Here is an 18,235-nt window from a genome sequence, read left to right on the forward strand (position 1 = left end):
CTAAGGAAGAAAAGGACTCAAATATATCTCGTTTTCTGTGGCTTTGAGCCTGCTGAAGCGTTTCCTCTTTCTCCAAGGCAGTGCAGCTGTGGTGAGGTTGCTGAGAGCATGCCCAGGATTGTTAGGCTGTAGCCTGTCCATCAAAAGATAAACAGCTTCAGGGTCCCAGGAAGTGACAGATGGGACAAAATTCCATGAGAGAAAGAAACAAAAGGAAAAATCCTAAACCCCAACAGCCCCAAAGCCGAGCAGGAAACCCTCCGTGTTCTGTTCTGCCAAACAATCGGTAACTTGTGCCAAAGTGAAGAACGAGCTGCTCGGAACACAAAGTTTTTTAAGCCTCTCCACAGCCATCCTCCCTGTGTCCTCTGAACACGTCCCTGGGTTTGTTCTCTTCCTCCACCCCTGCATGGTCAGGTCATGAACCTTCATTCTCTTGGTGGTGCTGACAAACTCCAGGGAGATCCATGGGGAGTATCTAGAGAAAAGAAGGTTCTTTCCCTTTAGATTAATGCAAGTCAAAGACACAATGGATTGCAATACTGAACCTTCTACAGTGTATATACCAGCTGTAGCTGCAAGTTGCTTATATAGCACATGTTGCTCAATGGATTCCAGTCTGGCGTAAAAAAAGCAGCTGCCTGAGTTCAAAGAAGTCTCTCTTAACTGTTAGTGACTGTCGTAGTCATAAGTCTCCCAGCTAAAGTGTTTTGTGACTGCTAAATGCCCAGTGTTTGGAGGAATACACTGCTGTGATAAAAATGAGGGGAGGGTGGTATTTTTATACTAGGTAGGTTGAATGGTCAGTTGAATGGTAATATGAGTGGTACATAGCTGAGTATGTTTTACTGCTAAAGTTGCTTCTGCTGCAGGTTTTCAGATGTTTTGTGGCAATATGTTAAAACCCAAAAAGCTGTGTTTATCTCTCTCTCTAATTTTTGTTTACTTGTCTCTTTTGTTTGTTAGTCACAAAAAAGACTTGAGGCTGCAAGTGTTGAGTGTGGGGCCTTGTTCACATAACTCATGCATCCATTATGTGAATGGATCCTTTGTCACTTTGCGTTTGTTTTCTGTTTGTTGACTTAAATTGGAGTTAACACCAGATGAAAAAATTGTGTTGAGGCCATGGAGTCTTACTTAGGAAGAAAAAAGGTAGCTTTTACAACATTGTCCTTGAAAAAAGGAAAAGCAAGCAAGAAGCCTGTTGAGCTAGGAGGCTGATGTTTGCCACAGGTGTGGCAGAGGATGCAGAGAAGCGAGCGCTGCTCAGTGGGATGCATCAATCAATGACTGAAAACTGAAACCTGCAGTTATTTGTATTTGGATGCTACCTGTGCGTGGCCAAGTCCTGAATGCCATGACTCCACCTCCCACCCCTTCCTAAGCCCCAGAAGCCACAACCCAATGGACATGTCCCCTCCCATCCTTCAAAGACAGCGCTGCTCTTTGAAGTGACTGTGCCATTAGTGGTTGGTCGATCTCTCGTTATTTATTTATTGTAGTCCCAATTGCCAGGACACTGCACTAGTGAAGCGGCGTGCTCCTGTGCTTGCCCTAATGCTGTCAACCTCTAACAGGGTGGCGAGCGTGCAGAGCGAGCCGGGCCAGCAGCACCTGCTCCTGCAGCAGCCCCTGGGGCGGAAGAGAGGCCTGCGGCAGGTGAGGGCACGGGTGGCAAACAAACCTGCGCCGCTGCCGCGGGGTCGGTGTGGCTTGGCTTGTACGTGGCTGTTTGGACACGGTGTGTGGATGTGATGTGTCCCTTGTACCTAATGTTTGCTAAACTAGTGCAGACTGAGCAGGAGCCACAGCAGAAATCGTAGGTGTGAAGCCAGGCAAATCCCTAAGAGAGGAGGTGCCCTTTGATTTAAATTCCTCTGCAGGCTGTGTTCTTGCTACTATTATTAAATGATGGGCACACACCTGCACTGCTTTACATTCAGTGGTGAAACTGAAAAGGCACAAAGCCCAGAAGCTCACATGAGGGCAATGTGTGAGCCATGGAAACCCTAAAACACACACCTGCTCAAAGCAGAGCGAGGGGACACCTGGAGGTGCAGACCGTGGCAATCTGCTCTCCTTTCAGAGCAGAGGCTGTGCAGTGTGTGAACGTACACCAGGCTAACTCTCTGTTCCATGATCAGCTTCGGCGGCCACTGCTGTCCCGCCAGAAGACGCAGACGGAGCCGCGGAGCCGCCACGGCGCCCGACTGTCCACCACGCGCCGCAGCATCCAGCCCAAGCCCAAGCCCTGCGGTAGGCACTGCAGCATCCCCGGCATGCGGGCACAAACGCTCTGGGTTCAGCCGAAAGGAACGGCACGCTGTCAGTAGCTTACGTTAAAGAGAAGTCCCAGCAGCTTTGTACTTTTTCTAGTCTGTGGGTATCCTGGCAGAAATCCATCCCCTCAGAACACTTTGATGGTTTCTCCAGAGGTTTTTAAGGTCAAACAGGACACGGACAATGAATTATCTTGTTTCCAAGAGTTGTGGAGAGTTTAGGTGGTGGGTTTCCTCTAGTCAGGATGCCTCATCCAAAACCAGATGTGCAAGTTTGGAGAATGCTGTTGAGAGCAGTAGAAAGAAGGAAATGACCCACGATCAGCTTAGCAGTACAGAGCTTTAAGGGCTGTATGTGGAAGTGAATGTAGGACTGTGTCAGTCTGTGCTGTATGTTCCCAGGGGTCAGCACTGCCAGGCTGAGCAGGTGGCTGTATTCTGTACCATCTGGGGGGAGCAGTGAGCTTTGGAGGAACACCTGGGAGAGCAGAGCTTACCTGTGAACTTTCTGGGTTTCTGGGTGCTCAGCAGGCCAGTGCTGGGGCTAACACCACTGCCGGAGATGTTTGAAGCATTAAAGTTAACCCAAAATAATTAAGAGCAGGAATGGGAATATCAGTTTCACTGTTAAGTTTTTAGTCTAGCTGTCTTTACTCTGTGCTCTTCTGTTACTCCTGGCTAGTGGACTTAGGGAATGAGGGGCTATCTGCTGCACTTTCTTTTCTTAGATTTTCCACAAAACCATTCTCCTATCTTTTTGCATGCCAGTTTTTCTTTTTTTGAGGGCAGAAATGCCTAACTCGTAGGAATTCAACTCAGTGTACTCTTCTGGAATGGAAAGATGTTATGGGTGCCATTTTTCTCAACAAGCCATGACAAAGATAGGTGTGCTGGCTAGACTTCAGGAGATCCCTGAGTCTGGCTGTGGCTGTAGTGCAAGCCCAGGTAAAAGACTTGTAGATCAGATGCTGATTAGACAGCTTTTATAAAGATGGAATGAACCACAAATCTTGTCTTAACTGTAAAACCTCCAGGGATTCTCTCTCTTCTTTTCTTATGTCTCTCTTCCCAAATTCACCCCTCATTTTCCTGGGCTCTGTACCCTGCAGCGGAGCAGAAGCGGTCGGTGACGTTCACTGAAGCTGCGCCTGAGGCGGGCGCAGGCGGCGCCACGGAGCCGGCCCCGCCGCTGGGCTGCAGCAGTCCCCAGGGCCCCGCGCAGCAGGAGCCCCTCAGAGCCGTGCTCACCTCCTCGCCCGCCGTCGTGGTGGCTGATCTTCACAGCCAGGTAATGACTGCCGGGTCACTGCTGCACCCCGGGCACCGTGTGAGAGCTGGCAGCAAGGACACCAAGCTCTCCTGCGGGTCTGTTCTTTAGGCTGCTTGCTGTCAAGACCCCTGCTTCTGTAGAGCCGTTCCCTTCCAGATGTATGCCACAATTCTTGATTTGAAAATGTATTTTCTGCATCGTCCCTTTCTGTGTTCCCATCATGTACAGTGTCCTTCTGGACCTCATCACCAAGGCAAGCTGTCCTCTGCAGGTTTTCACAGCTTGCTTCCTGAGAGATGATTCCTTAAGGAAGGAATCCATCAAAGCCTCAGGACTGTTTAAGCATCACATTGCAAAAGAGATTGCTTGTCCAACATTTTCCTGTGTTGGACCCCACTGAGGATGGTGCAGGGACAATCCCAGTCATCCTTTCACCACATCAGTGACATTGAGATCATTTTTCTGTGCCCAGATATCCAGTGTCTTTTGAGGATATGGCCTTTGCCATGAACAAATGAATGATCTCAGAATCACAGAATGAATCCCAGCATGGTTTGGACTCATTCCACCAATGCCATGGGTAGGGACACCTTCACTATCCCAGGCTGCCCCAGCCCCATCCAGCCTGGCCTTGAACATTTCCAGGAGTGGGGCAGTCACAGCTTCTCTGGGAAACCTTTTCCAGTGCCTCACTATCTTCGCTATAAAGCATTTTTCCTAATACCTAATGTAAACCTACTCTCAGATTGAAGCCATACACTGAAAAGGATGAAATGAGGAAGTGTTAATGACTCAAATCAGATAACCTTTCTGATCATTGATGTAAATCTGATTCACCAGCAACAATATATTGTTAGGTATAATTTGAAGGGATTTATGATCTGGTTCTTTATGGTAAAATGTATATCTGAATGAGAAAATACTTTATAGACCTTCCTCTCCTTTCCCCCTCCCTGCTTCCTCCAAGCCTGACCAGCAGCTCTCCTCAATGCAGAGCCCGGCACTCTGTGCTGAGGAGGAGAAGAACACCGAGGAGGGCGCGGAGTCGCGGGCAGGCACGGCGCAGAGCAGCCCGCCCGCGGCGCTGTCCGACCCCGAGGACTTCGCGGGGCTGGAGACCAGCAGCCTGCTGCAGCACGGGGACACGGTGCTGCACATCAGCGAGGACAGCGGCACCGAGAACCCCCTGCTGGCCGCCCGCTTCAGCTTCGCACACGTGCAGCTGGGCGAGACCGACGTGGATCTGGACGAGTCCCACGTGTAACTCCGGGGAAGGACTGCAGAGCGGGGAGGAAGGAAAAGTGAACCTCTCCCTGCTAAACAGTAACTCATTGAAACGAGCACTTTATTATCCTAAAGCAGGAAATAGCTATCAGCCAGTTGCTGTAGACTGGCCAATTTCTGTTTGTGAGATCTCTCTTCAGTTCAGGGCAGGGCCACGGGCACCAGGAATTTGTACAGAATTCTCAGGATAGGGTGTGTAGGCAGATGTGGTCCACAGAGGCCTGACCTGGCAGCCGTGTACTGTGATCAGCAGCCTCTGGGTCATGGGCTGCTGCAATGTGGGAGACAGAGAGGTCTCTGCTGAGACTGTGCCCAAGATTTATTTTTGTAGTGTTGTTGAGAGGAGGGCTACACAGCAGCTGGATCCAAGGCTTTTACACCTTGAAAACAGTGAAAACACCCACAGGAAGTACCACTCTAAAGCTTGATTTTCTCAAGCCTGGGGACCATTGTTTCTAACAGGCAGAGCTACTATAAGCATCATAAAGCAATTGGACTTTTTATTTTTTTGGCACTGCAGACTTCAGTTGAGTTGACTTGTTTCTGTTAGTTCCACTCCACTCTGTAAAATATTGCCCTTGTGCTACAAAAATGTTTGCTCTGTAAAACTAAAAACAGTGCATACCATAAGCAGGAATGCACGTGCTGTGCACAGACACAGCTGGGCAGGGGCTGAGTGGTCTGCAGGTGGTATAAATAGCCCACACTGTCCTGCTTTAATGTACTCAGCTATCCCCCTCCACAGTTTAAACAAAAAAATTCCAAGAAACTGCACCTGGAATGTGTGGACCTTCTGGTCCCAAGCAGCTGCTCCCCTGATGCTGTTGGATGTACGTAGAGGGATTTAAAGTAAATATTTATATATGGTATTTTCATGTTACTATATATAAAAATATATCTGTACGTTGTAAACAAAAGATGGATATTGCAGGGCAGAACCTTGATGAAAGAATCTATTTTTGGCATGCTGAGATTGTATTTTAAAAGGTTCCATTTTATGTCTGTAACGTTCATGGCTGCAAGTAGTAGATAAATGTATAACATTTATAGAAGGTGGAGATCCCTGGGGGGATCAGCCGAAGTCACAGCTGAGTTACGGGGTTTTGCTGCAGCATCATGGAATTACACTGAAATGTGAATTTAGCCATTAGCTGCTGACAGGCAAACTGCAAAATAGCTGTGAAACAAACCATGAAATCATCAGCAGTGCCCAAAGATGCCCTTGGGAATCATACACGGCCTTTTTTGGCTCATGTTAGACTAACTGGAGTTTATAATCATGTCATTATTGTGCAGAGGAAAGTGTTTTGGATCATCCTGAGAGTATCTGAAATGTGCTGATTCCCCCTTTGGCTCCTGAGGGCTCGCAGTGTGGACACACACATCATAAAGCAGCCTTACTGAGGAGGGAAAGGATGTCCCTCCAGCCATGCCCAAAGGAAGGACTGTGGCTCTCCTCAGGGGCTCTGCGTAGCTGCTGAGGAGCTGCCCTGGGGAGGCTGCCTCGCTGCTGTGTGCAGCACGCAGCTTTTCCTGGGCTGAGGCAATTCACCACACCCCACAGCAGGTTCCAGCCTGCAAACCCACCCAGCCTCAGGCTGTGCTGCCTGGCATTTGCCAAATGCACATTTGGCAGGAGCTGTGCACACCAGTCCGGGCAGGGAACTCACTCACATGAAACCTCTGAAGAGAGCAAAAGCCATTTTTGTCCCAGGTGCTGAGCACGCTCTGCGAGCACTCTGCTGGGGAGAGAAGGAGAATGTTAGCATGTCTTGGGAACAGCAGGGCTGAAAATGCAACCATTTTTATAATGCACCACCTCTATCCCCCACATACAAGGGGCTGTGTAATGTACAGGTGGGGCTCTAATGCAGCTCCAAAGGGTACCTGGTCCTGTAAGAGAGGTGACAGCATCCCCACGACTGTCCTGGATAACAAACCTTCCTCTGCTGCTCAAAGGATGCTGTACTGCCTCTTCTCTCCTTAGTGCCCTGGAGCCAGTGCCAGCTACCTGCAGGATGCTGCTTTAGCTTAGCTCCCAGCCCAGAAGGCTCTCCAAGATTGCTGAATTCCAGGCGTTAAACTTTATCATGAACACTGACGCACAAATGAGAAAAAACCCCACAGCTTCGCTTCCAAGTGCCGAGGGAGGCTTGGTCACCAGCAGTCTGAGGGGAGGAGAGCTTCAGATGTGAGCCCAGGAAACGGCTGGGACACAGCACATGCAGAATTCAGGGTGCGCTTTATGGAGTGACCTTTGCTGCAGAAAATGAGGAAGCTTCTTCCTTAAGGAAAAGTAGAAGCCTTCCCGCAGTACTCTAGAGATGACAAAGTAACTGTGATTTACTTCGTTTAATTCAGTGTATATACCTTTCACGTTTCCACTGTCACAAGTGAATCCGCAGTAGTAAGCCATAGCAGGGACTGAAATGCCTCTTTTTAATGTCTACCCTACTAGAAATCAATGCAACTTATAAAGGCCGTAACGTGTGATTTAGTTTTATCCAGGGGGCTGGGCAGCTGGCTTTGGTTTTGTGGGATGACTGCCGAGAGATGGCACAGACAGGCCAGCGGTCAGCCTGACCTCCCATGCTGTACTGTCATATCCCTGGTGTTTAACGCCGTCCTGATGAGCGGCATACGAAGTTCTTCAGCTGGTTTGTGCTTTCCTCCAGTATCTCTGTCCCAGAACCGTGTTGTTTCTGCTGTGAAGACAAACGATGCTGCTTTACATAGTGTTAGACGCCTTAAGCGCATGTCGTGTTCAGCAGTGTCCGGCCGTGCCTGTCTCGTCCGCGTGTCAGTCGCTCCCGTTGCCTCAGCATTTTATGCAAACCTTGTCCCGAGGATTAAATACAAAGGACCGACGGCAAAGGACAGAGTTCTGTGTGTGAGCCTCTTGCGTAACGCGGTCGGTCTGTGGCGCTCTGAAGGGTTTGGGTACGCGGTTTTGTTCCGGGATACCGACAGCGCTGGTTAATGTTTACCCAGCTGCTCCCGGGCGTGGCCGGGGTGCCGCGGCTCTGGGCTGTGACACCGGCTCTGCGCGGGGCTGCAGCTGTGCTTTGGGGGTACAAAATACACTTCTTGGGAGCTTTACATCACCCACACAGGGGTTATTTGTGTTATTTCCGCCAGTTTGGGACCGAGGGCGCGGCTTGTGCTGCGTCAGCGCGGCCGGGAGGGCGGAGCGGCGGCCCCAAGATGGCGGGGACACCGCCCCCGGCCCTGCCCCCGGCCCGGCCCTGCCCGTCCCGGCAGCAGCCGCGGCCGCAGCCATGGCGTCGGGGTGTCGGATCGGTCCCTCCATCCTCAACAGCGACCTGGCGGCGCTGGGCGCCGAGTGCAGCCGCATGCTGGACTGCGGGGCCGACTACCTGCACCTGGATGTAATGGACGGGTAACGCCGGGGACGGGCGGGAGCGGCCGGGCCGGCGGCGCGGGGGGCGGGCGGCGCGGCCCGCCCGGCCCGGCCCGGCCCGCACGGGGTAACCTGCGGGCGGGCGCGTCTCTCTCTTCGGCCCCAAGACACTTCGTCCCGAACATCACCTTCGGCCACCCCGTCGTGGAGAGCCTGCGGAAGCGGCTGGGCCAGGAGCCCTTCTTCGGTAAGGGCCGGGGGCTGCGGGCGCTGTCCCCCGGCGGCGGGACTCGGCCCGCTGCCCGCTCGCTGTCCCCTTGCAGACATGCACATGATGGTGGCCGCGCCGGAGCAGTGGGTGAAGCCCATGGCAGTGGCCGGCGCGAACCAGTACACCTTCCATCTGGAAGCGACGGACAACCCCGGGGCACTGATAAAGGACATTCGGGAGAACGGGATGAAGGTGAGGGGAGCACACGCTGCACTCTGCCTGACTACCGGCTGCCTTGCTGGTGGGTTCTCTGTGGTGCCTAGGGATGGGACCCCAGGGAACGACCTGCAGCTGTACCAGGGGCAGATACCAGGAAAAGGCTCTTCCTCCAGAGGGTGCTGGGCACTGGACAGGCTCCCCAGGGAGTGGCCCGAGCCCCAAGGCTGCCAGAGCTCCAGGGACGTTTTGACATCGCTCTCAGGCACAGCGTAGGATTGGCAGGGTGTCCCTGCAGGGCCAGGAGTTGGCCTTGATGAGCCTTGTAGATGCCTTCCAAGATATTTTGATTCCAAGATTTTATGAAAAACTCATTGTTGCCACATCAAGTGGTCTAGGATTGGCACTTGCAGCCCTAACACACTGTGCTAGAAGTCAGTCTTAGATTTTAGTGAAGAAAATCTGGAATTCTTAAATAAAGAAGCCTATTCTTTCCTGCCTTGCACAGTCACGTAATTGCTTTCCTAGGAAACTGTACTGAGCGCAGGCCAGCCTTGCCCTGAGCTGCACTAATCCTGCACTTGGATGTGGCTTCCCTTCCTGCAGGTGGGCTTGGCCATCAAGCCTGGCACTACAGTTGAACACTTGGCACCTTGGGCCAATCAGATAGACATGGCCTTGGTGATGACGGTAGAACCTGGCTTCGGAGGACAGAAATTTATGGAAGACATGATGCCAAAGGTAAACTGTGTTTCTCTTTCATTATCTATTGAGCTGAAAGCCCATGAACAGTGGAGAAGTAGATAAACCTTATCTGGCTGTACGAGGAGCTGTAGGGTGGCAGCTCAGTGCTCACCTTTTTGTCTGGTTCCTCAGGTTCAGTGGCTGAGGACACAGTTCCCCTCCTTGGATATAGAAGTGGATGGAGGAGTTGGGCCTGACACCATCCATAAGTGCGCAGAGGTAAGGGGGTGCAGCAGAGCAGCATTCTCACTCAGCGTGTGAGGCACTTAAAGCTTAGGAGAAATTTTTACTTTTCAGAGGGAACTGTAAAACACGTGTAGTACCAAAATCTCTTTGAGGCCTAACCTTGTCCCTTTTTTAAAGTAGTGGCTATTTTAAAATAAGCTAAAGAAGTTTGTTTCTTTTATGCTGGTGTAAATAGGAGCAGTGTGATGAGGAAAGTCCGTCTTTGGGGCAGAGCTGTGTTTTCTGAGCTTGGTTTGGGGTTGCAGTTGGGGGTATGGGTACCCCCAGCTGCACAGCAGGCAGGAGCTCAGAGCCTGCAGTCTCTGAGTTAGCTGTGGGCAGTGGCTGTGTCCTGTGACGGGGCAGGGCTCCGTGTCTTGCAGGCGGGGGCCAATATGATCGTGTCCGGCAGCGCCATCATGAAGAGCACAGACCCAAGGTCTGTGATCAACCTGCTCAGGAACGTGTGCTCAGAGGCGGCCCAGAAGCGCAGCCTGGATCGATGAGACCTGCCCAGGGTGTGTTCCAAAGGCTCTGAGCACGTGGAGAACCCTTCTCTCGTGCCTCGGCGAGGGCTGGATGAACACCGACTGCAGGAGCTTCTTGCTGCTGAACGCGGGGACTATTCCTTCACTATTCCTTGCAGTGAAGCAAGCAGCAGTGGCAAACATTCTGCCTGTCTTTCAGGGTTGGAAATGCAATGGTTTGAACCTGTCTCTTGATTCTGTGGAGGCTGATTTTGTGGCACAGCCTCTCGTGCTGACTGGGTTGAACCGCAGTCAGTTTGTTGCTTGCTAGAAGACTGTAGCCTCGCCACAAGAATCTCTCTTGTGGAAGACTCTTAATCAAACTGCCTTCTGCTGTCTGTATTTTGTCATTTGATCTGTGCATTCCTACAAAACTTTTCCACTACTGCATTAAACACCCCTTCCTTGGTGTGTTAAGTTCTTTAAGCTGACTGTCATAAATGAGTGGCTTTAGGAGTAAGTTTTGGGAAAATGCAGCTTAGGAGGCCTAAAAAAAATCCCAGTGATGGTAGAAATGTTCCTGTCCTTTGCCTCTATTGCATTGGAAGTACTCGGCCTATAGAAATCCAGCACCAAGTGACTCAGTGCAGCATCTTTACCACATCACAAGGTGGGGAATATCTTCTCACCTTTCAAATAGCCAGTTAAGACAGCTGTGTCTGAAATTCCTGGAAGTGATGGAATTCTTCAGAAGAATGTTGCTTTAATACTCCTCAGATAAGTACATATCTGTGAGTAAATGACTAAGATGGTAACGTACAGAAAGGGCGTCTGCTGAAGAGATATGTAGGTTGGAATGCCTGGAGGTGAGCTGTAAAGCAGCTTGTGAAGCCAGACAGTTACCAGTCCACAGGCCTGGCCTGTGTGGGCACATGAAAGGTGAGTTCAGTGCACTATTGGAAGACTGAGCAGGCTGTTTTTGATTAGGACTGTCTCCCACGGCTCTGATTAGCATTGCTGGCTCTTACGTATTTCATGGTATTGTGTGTGGTGTTTTCCCCTTCCAGCTGCAATTACAGGAGGGTTGCAAACAGTCTGCTGCCCTGGGGCCAGGCCAGGAGGCTCAGCAGGTGCAGCTGGGCCGTTTCCACAGGGCTCTGTTCTCTGCAGCAGCTGCTGAGGCAGTGCTGGAGCTGGTGCCGCCCTGCTGAGCCACTGCCCTTGGTAAGCAGCAGGAGCTAAGGCTATTCCAGACAAGCATCTCAGATAGTTGAAGTGCCACAGTTTTTCTGCATGGTTAATTGGGGTTTAGGTGAACAAACATTGCTTCCTGTTTCCACCTGCAACCCTGTTTGGGAACTGGCGCATGTGGACTTGTCTGGACCCATGGTACTGAGAGGTATTTCAAAGAGGTTTGCCAAAAGCAAGCTTGGCTGTGAATGGTTATATTCCCTGGGCTGCTGGGTGTGTGTTAGAGTGGCTTACCCATGCTTCTGGAAAGAACCAGCGTAGAGTTCAGTGTGCATGGACAAACAGCCGTGGCTGTGGTAGCTAAAATGCAGGCTGGACAGGCACCAGCTGCAATGAAAATGCTAGTTCATGATGTGGAGTCTGGCCTTTCATGCTGGTGAAAGCAGGACAACAGCTGAAGTGTACTAACCTCCTGCAGTTGGGTGCAAGCTGGATTGAAAGGGCAATCTATTTCTGCTTTTTTCCTAATTAGTTTGGGGGTGACATCCAAATTGTGCTGGTTAATTGACAGTACTAAGCTTTGTGGAACCTTAGGGTATGTTCTCTGTTCACAGGTTGTAGCCATTTTGTAATTGTTTTAAGGGTAAGTTTGCACTTGCATTGACTCTTGGGTTAGGTGTCTTGAGGGAGAGATGTTACAATCAAAAGTAAAATTACTTAGTTGCTTCTGTGTGAATCCCACCCAGGTGGGTTTATGCAGGTGACTCCTGCTGCAGCAGCTTTTACACATCTAAGGTTAAATCTGTTGGTGACCGTGCCCATGAAATCACAGTAATGAGTGATTCTTGTTCTTTCATGCTTAGGATGAAACGTTTCAGTTTCTGCCCTCTTCCTTTCCCTTTGTAGGGAAAAGGGGCACTTTGTGCTTTCAAGGAAGCTATTCTTGAATAGCTTCCAGTATCCCAAGCTCTGCCCTGAGTGGATGCTTCCCCTCGCAGCTGGATTCCGAAGATACTGAAGTTTGCTCTTGTAAAATCCAGGATCTTATCCTGCTGCTGACCTTCAGTGTGCTCAGCAAGACCTTTAACTCCACAATGCTGTGAAACGACCTTCGGGGCAGGGACCTTTCCAGCCTGCTCTGCCCTTGTTCCTCCTGCACAAAACGCAGTGCAGAGAAGAACAGCACGACAGGGCCCGTGGGCTCCAGGGCTCAGGTGTGCTCCACTTCAGCTCCACAAAGATACAGCTATGGTGAAGAAGCTGAAATGTTTATTTATGGAAAGCAAAGCAGAGGGATGAGCTGGGGAAGAGGGAAGAGGGAGAAGGGAAGGGAAGAGGCAGGGTCTGAGGGCTGCAGGGAGCGACCAGTAAGGAGGGGAAGCAAAGGCCAGGAGCTGCCCGGCCCTCCAAGCAAGCTCAGAAGTGCCCAGCATCAGCTGTGCCTACAGCTCCAGCTGGTCTCCTGTGCTCTCCAGGGGATCGCCTCCTGCACAGGCTCTGGTGCTGTCCTGGTTGTTTTGATCCAGAAGATGAATTTAGTACTGCAGCTCTTTCATCTAACATGACTTGAACTATCACGTTTGTGTTGGAGGGGCTGTCATCTGTGCTAAGGGCTTGAAGGGCTGAAACAGACCCACAGTCAGAGTGAGGAAACCTCCTGAAAGGACCGGCCCCCCCAGGTCTTGCCATGGCCCGGAGGAAGCAGGAGACGGCAGGATCAGTTGGAAGGTGCTGCCCATGAACCCCCCCCAGACCCCTGAAATGTCTCCGTGCTCTCCCCACGCTGCCCTCGTCCGCACAAGGAGTGGAGCCCTCTGCACCTTCCCCTGCCAGTTCCGCTGAGACCCCGCCGGCCCCACTCACCCTCACAGATGAGATGCAGCTCCTGGGGCTGCCCCCTCATGAGCATCCCGGCGATCCCTGGGAACACAGAGCCGGTCACGGCCCCTGGCCGGGATCCTGCTGCACTGGGGCAGGGAGGAACCAAACCCCGGGCTGGTGGCTCACCGATGCACCTGATGGCCGCCTCTCGCACGGGCTCCTGCGGGCTCTCCAGGTAGGGCAGGGCCACCCGCAGGTTCTCGGGAGCGCGGCTCCTGTCCTCAGCCAGCTGCAGAGAGCGGCACAAGGGCAGGGTGGGCGCGGGCTCTGGCCCTTGTGTGGGCGCTCGCAGAGCCCTGCGCTGCTTCCCCTGCCCGCACGGCCCTGAGGCCCGGGCAGCAGCCGCTGGCGCCGGGCTGTGGAGGGCGCAGAGGGCCCGGGGAGCGGCGGTGCTGCCCCGCAGCAGAGCCCAGCTGGGCCGGGGCTCCATCAGCACCCGGCTCGGGGCCACAGGAGCCTGGCCAAGAGCCCGCACAGCCCAGGCAAGGCAGCGGCGTGTGGGGCACAGGCCGGTGCCGCTGGGTGCAGCACCGGGCAGGGGCCACTGCTGCCAGCCCTACAGACCGGGCATTGTGGGCTTCTCCAGGCTGGGGCTGGGGCTGCCAGGCTGTCCTTACCACATGCTCGCCGAAGCTCCATGGATCCTCCATCTTTAGCAGCTGCTTCAGATCCCTCCTCTTCAGGAATTTCACAGCAGACAGCAGCGTTTGCCGAGAGGCCTGCAGCGCAGCAGAGAGGCAGAGATGGCACCGCAGCCCGGGGCACAGGACCCGTGTCCCTGTGCCAAGGCCAGCAGGAGGCTGGAGCCCGTCAGGTGCCAGGGTGCTGGGGGACAGTCGAGCCCCCTCCCACGGGGACACAGCGCCCACGAGTCCTCACCTCTGCCACAGGCCGATTCTCATCGTGGCAATGGAAGAAGAGTGGCAGCAGGCTCTGGGTCACAGGCCTCTTCAGGTGCTTTTTTCCCTTTTCCACTACCGATTCCATCATTTCTTTGTAGAGGTGAATGGAGAGCAGCTGCACCTCTGTATTGTCCTGTCGGAAAGGAAAAACTCAGCACTGGATTCTCCAGGCCCCCCTGTGTACAGGCCCAGAAATCCATGTGGCCACACCTCCGGGCAGCACCCAGTGCCCGTGGCTGGGGGCACAGAGCCTTACGTTGTCAAAGAGTGGCCGGAGTGCCTCTGCCAGTTTTGGGGCTGTGGGGCTGGATACTAGGATATCTTTGTTTAGGAGTAAGTTCAGGAACACAGAGAGGGTCATCCTGACCACATCTACATCCTCATTCGTCAGGAGCTCCACAAGGTTTTCAGACAGGTTGCACATTTTTCTGGCCTGTGGAACACAAGGCTGTGGTGTGAATCCATGAACAGCTGCACTGCCAACACCGCTCCAGTGGTGCAACCCCACACTGCTGCTGCAGGGCCCCGAGGTCTAAGGCCTGCCCCAGGGCACTCGGGCAGCTAAGCAGCGACGCAGGAGAGCTGGGAGCAGCTGCCACAGCTGCCAAAGCCCAGGCAAGCCCAAGGGGCTGCTTTCCCCAGCCCCACACTGCCAGCACAGCTTCAGCTGCTGCCTCCTTCTCACCATCGAGGGGTCTCTGCTGAGCACCACGAGGCCTCTGAGCACCAGGCGACGCATCTCCATGGACTCGCTCTGCAGGTGCCTTGTCATGATCTCCAGGATGCTGTCACCGCATTCATTGAAGTCCAGGCACTCCAGGACCTGAAGGGCACAGAGCAGTGACAGGGGTGCCCAGCTGGCAGAGCTCAGAGGTGCACAGGGCAGTTCTGCACCATCCTGTGAGAGGGCAGAGAGGTGGGAGGCAGCTGAGCGAGGCAGCACTGGCCATGGGGCTCACCTCCACAAGGAAGGCCATGGCAGGCAGATCCCAGTGTGGCTCCTCTCTGCTGAGTAGCCTGACCAGGCGGAGTGCAATGCAGCAACAAAAGGGTGTGGAGATACGGTGCATCTCCCTGGAGGGGAGAAAAGGCACCATTGCCGCTGAGCCGGGTGGGCACAGCTCTCCCAGGGCTGACTCGCAGAGGTCTGGTCTTTTCCCGAGCACCCTGTGGGCGCTGTGGAAGGCGGCTGTTCCTGGGCAGCCTCCTCTCCTAGCCTTTTCCAGTCTGCCTGTCCATCCCTTGGTGACAAGGCCCTCTCACCCACAACCACAGGGACTGTGTGGGGCACCCTGGGCACAAGGGACAGGGGCAGCAGGGAGAAGGAGGTCTCACCTGGCCAGCAGACCCACTGCATAGTGGTGGCTGTCAGCGTAGAGAAGCGTGTCCCAGCCACACTTGCGTTCCATTGCCACCAGTAAATCCATGCACTGCAGATGGTAGAACAGGGCCTTCAAAGTGTTTACTGCAAACCTGTGTGCAGAGCACAGCCCAGGTGATGCTGCGAGCCCAGGCCTCAGCCCCGGGGGACGTGGGCGTGACAGGAGGCCTGGTGTGGAGCACCTGTTGATGCTGGTGGGAAGGTCCTGTTCCTCCTGACATCTCCTCCAGAAAGTATTGATATCCTCTGTCATCTGCTCTGTACTGATGAAAACTTGGAAGAGCAGAGCCATGACGAGATGGGGGGAATATTCAATAAATGGCTCCGGGCACCAGGGCAGGCGGAGAATCTCCCAAACCACCCTGGTTGCCTGCAAAGGATAAACCACCCAGAGACAGAGCTCAGTGCCGAGTGGCAGGGCCTGAGCATACGAGGGACAGGCCAGGGGAGACCCAGGGGGAGCAGCCGGCCTGGTGCCCCTGAACCTTGCCCCTGACCTAGGTGTCAGCCCAGCACCTGAGGCAGGGAGATGCATTGCAGTGGGGGAGACGATGGAGAGGCAACCTGGGTGCAAGCAAAGGCCAGTTCCAGAAACTCACAGCCAGGGCAAAGATATCCTTATTGTCCCCATCGGAGGTGTACATTTTGCGCAGTGGCCAGTCCTCCATCACACAGAGCAGTGTTGGCAGCACCTTGTTCACTGTTGCTGCTGATGAGGCTATGGTCTTCCACATGATTGCAGCCCCTCTGCAGGACCAGAGGTGTGTCAGGGGGGCCTCAGCCAGAGCACCAAGGCCAGGGCAGCACAAGGGCCCAGATGACAGAGCCACAATGCCCTGAGGGCAGGGTAGGGAGGGAGCATGGCAGGAGGCTTAGAGGCTGACAAGCCAGGGCTGGGAAAAAGAAGGGTCCAGTGGCTCCTGGAACTCTCTGCCTCTCTTGCAGACCCCATTGGACTGGCTGTACAGGGTGATGGGCCCTACAGGCTGCTTAGACCTGAGCCCTCAAGGCGGGTGGGTCCTGTACCTGTCACACGATGGGGCACAGCGCAGTAGGGTCACTGCAACGTCATTGGGGTGTGCATCAGTCAGCCTCAGGAGGTCCATGAACAGCCTGTCCTCTGGAGCCTCCTCAGACATGAACCTCTGGTGCATGTTCCTAACAAAGCCTGCCACCTGCAGAAGGCACAGGGAGACTGGAGAGCTGCCAGAGAGGGCAACTTCCCCAGCTTCCCCCAAGAAGTGCTGCCCTTCCCACCACACTGGGCTGAACTCAAAACTGAGGAGGCCCAGTGGAACTGGCTTGAGGTGCCACGCAGTTCCTGGGGACATCCAGGCCACAGGCTGCTTACTTGACTCGGACTGGAGACAACTCTGTCCCCAAAAAGATCCAGGCTGGGAGCAGGAGCTATGCTCTCAGTGTGTGTGGATTCAGGCTCTGCCACACCCTTGGTCAACGTGGTGATCATCTCTCGATACCAGGTGCCTGTCATGTTCGTAAATATCTGCAAAAGAAGGAACAATAGGGAAGAGAGGGATGATCCACTGAGTGCTCCAGTGGAGATGCTCAGCTGGGAAGGTGGGGATGGCTCTCCGTACCTGGCCTATAGAGTGCCAGCAGCTACGGGCAGGGTCCTGCTGTTTAGCCCGGTCCTTCCTTGCATCTGGCAAAGAGCAAGGGCAGCCAGAGCTGAAGAGCTGCAGGAGAGGCCAGAGAACACAGCCCAGCCCTGCGCTCCCCAGGCAGGGACAGACCCAGGGGATGGCCCGGGGATGGAGCACGGCTGCCAGGGAGTCCAGCCCCAGCCTCTCTTCTGCCCTATCCATGGGCATGTGGGACGGGACAGGACGGGACGGGATGGGGCAGGGCCAGGCTGGCTGCAGGCACCAGCCCTGTGGCCCAGCTCTGCCACTCACCCTTCTGCAGCAGCTGTAACTGCTCCTTCTCATTATGTTGCTGTGCTGAGGCAGCACAAGGAAATTTTTCCACATTCTTGGGTAGGCTGGGGGGTCTCTCTGCCATGTCAGTGTCTGGATTGATGGCTAGTTGCAGGAAAGATGACTTGGAAAAGCTCTGGGTCAGCAAGTGCCGCAGTTCTGCCCTAAAGGGACCTACAACAGAGAAGCCTTGGGGAGGCTACAGGACAGGAAGTCCTGCAGTCTGCCCTCAAGGCCTCCCGCCACAGTGACAGGAGACATTTTGTAAAGGTTCTGTGTCAGCAAGTCCTACAGACCGCCCTTGAGGACACCTGCAAAAGAGAAACCTTGGGAAGGCTATGGGTCACTGAGTCTGGCAGCTGGCCTCGAGGTCACCTGCACAGGTAACGCCTTGGAAGAGCTCTGGGTCAGCAAGGAACAAGTTGCCTGTGTGGGGGCTCCTCACAGCGCTGCTCTGTCCCGTGCTGTCCCACTGCGTGCACCAAGCACTGTGGCGTGGCCGTGTCACCGCCAGCACCTATGTCACAGCGTGTCACAAAGGGGCACCCTTGTACACCCTGTCCTTTTCCATGCCACGGTGCCTACGGTGCCCTGTGTCACAAAGAGCCCCGGGACACACCCCCACCCCACCCAAGCTGGCCCAGCTTGCAAGGAAGATGTTCCCAAGTGTCAAGGACAGCCCAACAGGAACGTTGGGCACGGCTCAAACAAGCAGCAGGTGCTGCTCTGCTCTGCCTGCTCGGGGCAGCAGAAGGAGCCCCCAGGGCTGCTGGTGCAGCTGCAGCAGGAAGGGCACAAGGACCTTCCACAGACGCTGCCACGGCCTCTTTGGGCCACGTGCCGGGGGCGGGTGGCCCTCATACACACAGGGCTGTGACACAGACAC

The 18,235-nt window shown here is 54.0% G+C and overlaps 3 protein-coding genes across 6 annotated transcripts in view; 2 read left to right on the forward strand and 1 right to left on the reverse strand.

Annotated features, from left to right (window-relative positions):
- The window catches only part of UNC80 (unc-80 homolog, NALCN channel complex subunit), a 119,469-nt gene extending 112,955 nt beyond the window's left edge, over nt 1-6,514 (forward strand). For all 3 annotated transcript variants that reach the window (XM_063400155.1, XM_063400154.1, XM_063400156.1), the window contains 4 exons: nt 1,578-1,659; nt 2,145-2,256; nt 3,389-3,567; nt 4,544-6,514. In XM_063400155.1, coding sequence (XP_063256225.1) covers nt 1,578-1,659; nt 2,145-2,256; nt 3,389-3,567; nt 4,544-4,813 — 643 coding nt within the window. In that variant the 3' untranslated portion in view covers nt 4,814-6,514. The remainder of the gene's footprint in view (nt 1-1,577; nt 1,660-2,144; nt 2,257-3,388; nt 3,568-4,543) is intronic.
- Nucleotides 6,515-8,063: 1,549 nt separating this feature from the next.
- RPE (ribulose-5-phosphate-3-epimerase) lies at nt 8,064-10,543 on the forward strand. Of its 2 annotated transcripts, none has more exons than XM_063400161.1 (6): nt 8,064-8,233; nt 8,362-8,441; nt 8,518-8,657; nt 9,228-9,362; nt 9,498-9,584; nt 9,974-10,543. In XM_063400161.1, the coding sequence occupies exons 1-6, from the start codon at nt 8,112-8,114 to the stop codon at nt 10,094-10,096; spliced, it is 687 nt and encodes a 228-aa protein (XP_063256231.1). In that variant the 5' UTR covers nt 8,064-8,111; the 3' UTR covers nt 10,097-10,543. The 2 variants fall into 2 exon arrangements, with proteins under 2 accessions (XP_063256231.1, XP_063256230.1); XM_063400160.1 differs by having other exon boundaries at nt 8,087-8,222.
- A 137-nt stretch (nt 10,544-10,680) lies between these two features.
- LOC134551984 (maestro heat-like repeat-containing protein family member 6) lies at nt 10,681-17,944 on the reverse strand. Its single transcript, XM_063400157.1, has 13 exons — nt 17,329-17,944; nt 17,011-17,075; nt 16,764-16,916; nt 16,439-16,587; nt 16,012-16,159; nt 15,367-15,782; nt 14,991-15,105; nt 14,717-14,854; nt 14,288-14,464; nt 14,009-14,164; nt 13,747-13,848; nt 13,112-13,358; nt 10,681-12,870 (listed from the first exon to the last, which is right to left on the reverse strand). Exons 1-13 carry the CDS (start codon nt 17,432-17,434, stop codon nt 12,665-12,667), a joined length of 2,178 nt encoding a protein of 725 aa, XP_063256227.1. The 5' UTR covers nt 17,435-17,944; the 3' UTR covers nt 10,681-12,664.
- Nucleotides 17,945-18,235: the final 291 nt, after the last annotated feature.

Source organism: Prinia subflava, chromosome 6 (assembly GCF_021018805.1).
Source record: "Prinia subflava isolate CZ2003 ecotype Zambia chromosome 6, Cam_Psub_1.2, whole genome shotgun sequence".
NCBI lineage: Eukaryota > Metazoa > Chordata > Aves > Passeriformes > Cisticolidae > Prinia > Prinia subflava.

Bases quoted from the DNA above. Each gene is read 5' to 3' on its own strand.
- RPE (XM_063400161.1), top strand. From the start codon at position 8,112: ATGGCGTCGGGGTGTCGGATCGGTCCCTCCATCCTCAACAGCGACCTG. The intron at 8,234-8,361 runs GTAACGCCGGGG...TTCGGCCCCAAG, and splicing joins CACCTGGATGTAATGGACGG to ACACTTCGTCCCGAACATCA. The intron at 9,585-9,973 runs GTAAGGGGGTGC...CGTGTCTTGCAG, and splicing joins CCATCCATAAGTGCGCAGAG to GCGGGGGCCAATATGATCGT.
- LOC134551984 (XM_063400157.1), bottom strand. From the start codon at position 17,434: ATGGCAGAGAGACCCCCCAGCCTACCCAAGAATGTGGAAAAATTTCCT. The intron at 16,588-16,763 runs GTAAGCAGCCTG...TGCCTTCTGCAG, and splicing joins TTGTCTCCAGTCCGAGTCAA to GTGGCAGGCTTTGTTAGGAA. The intron at 14,465-14,716 runs GTGAGAAGGAGG...TGTGTTCCACAG, and splicing joins TCAGCAGAGACCCCTCGATG to GCCAGAAAAATGTGCAACCT.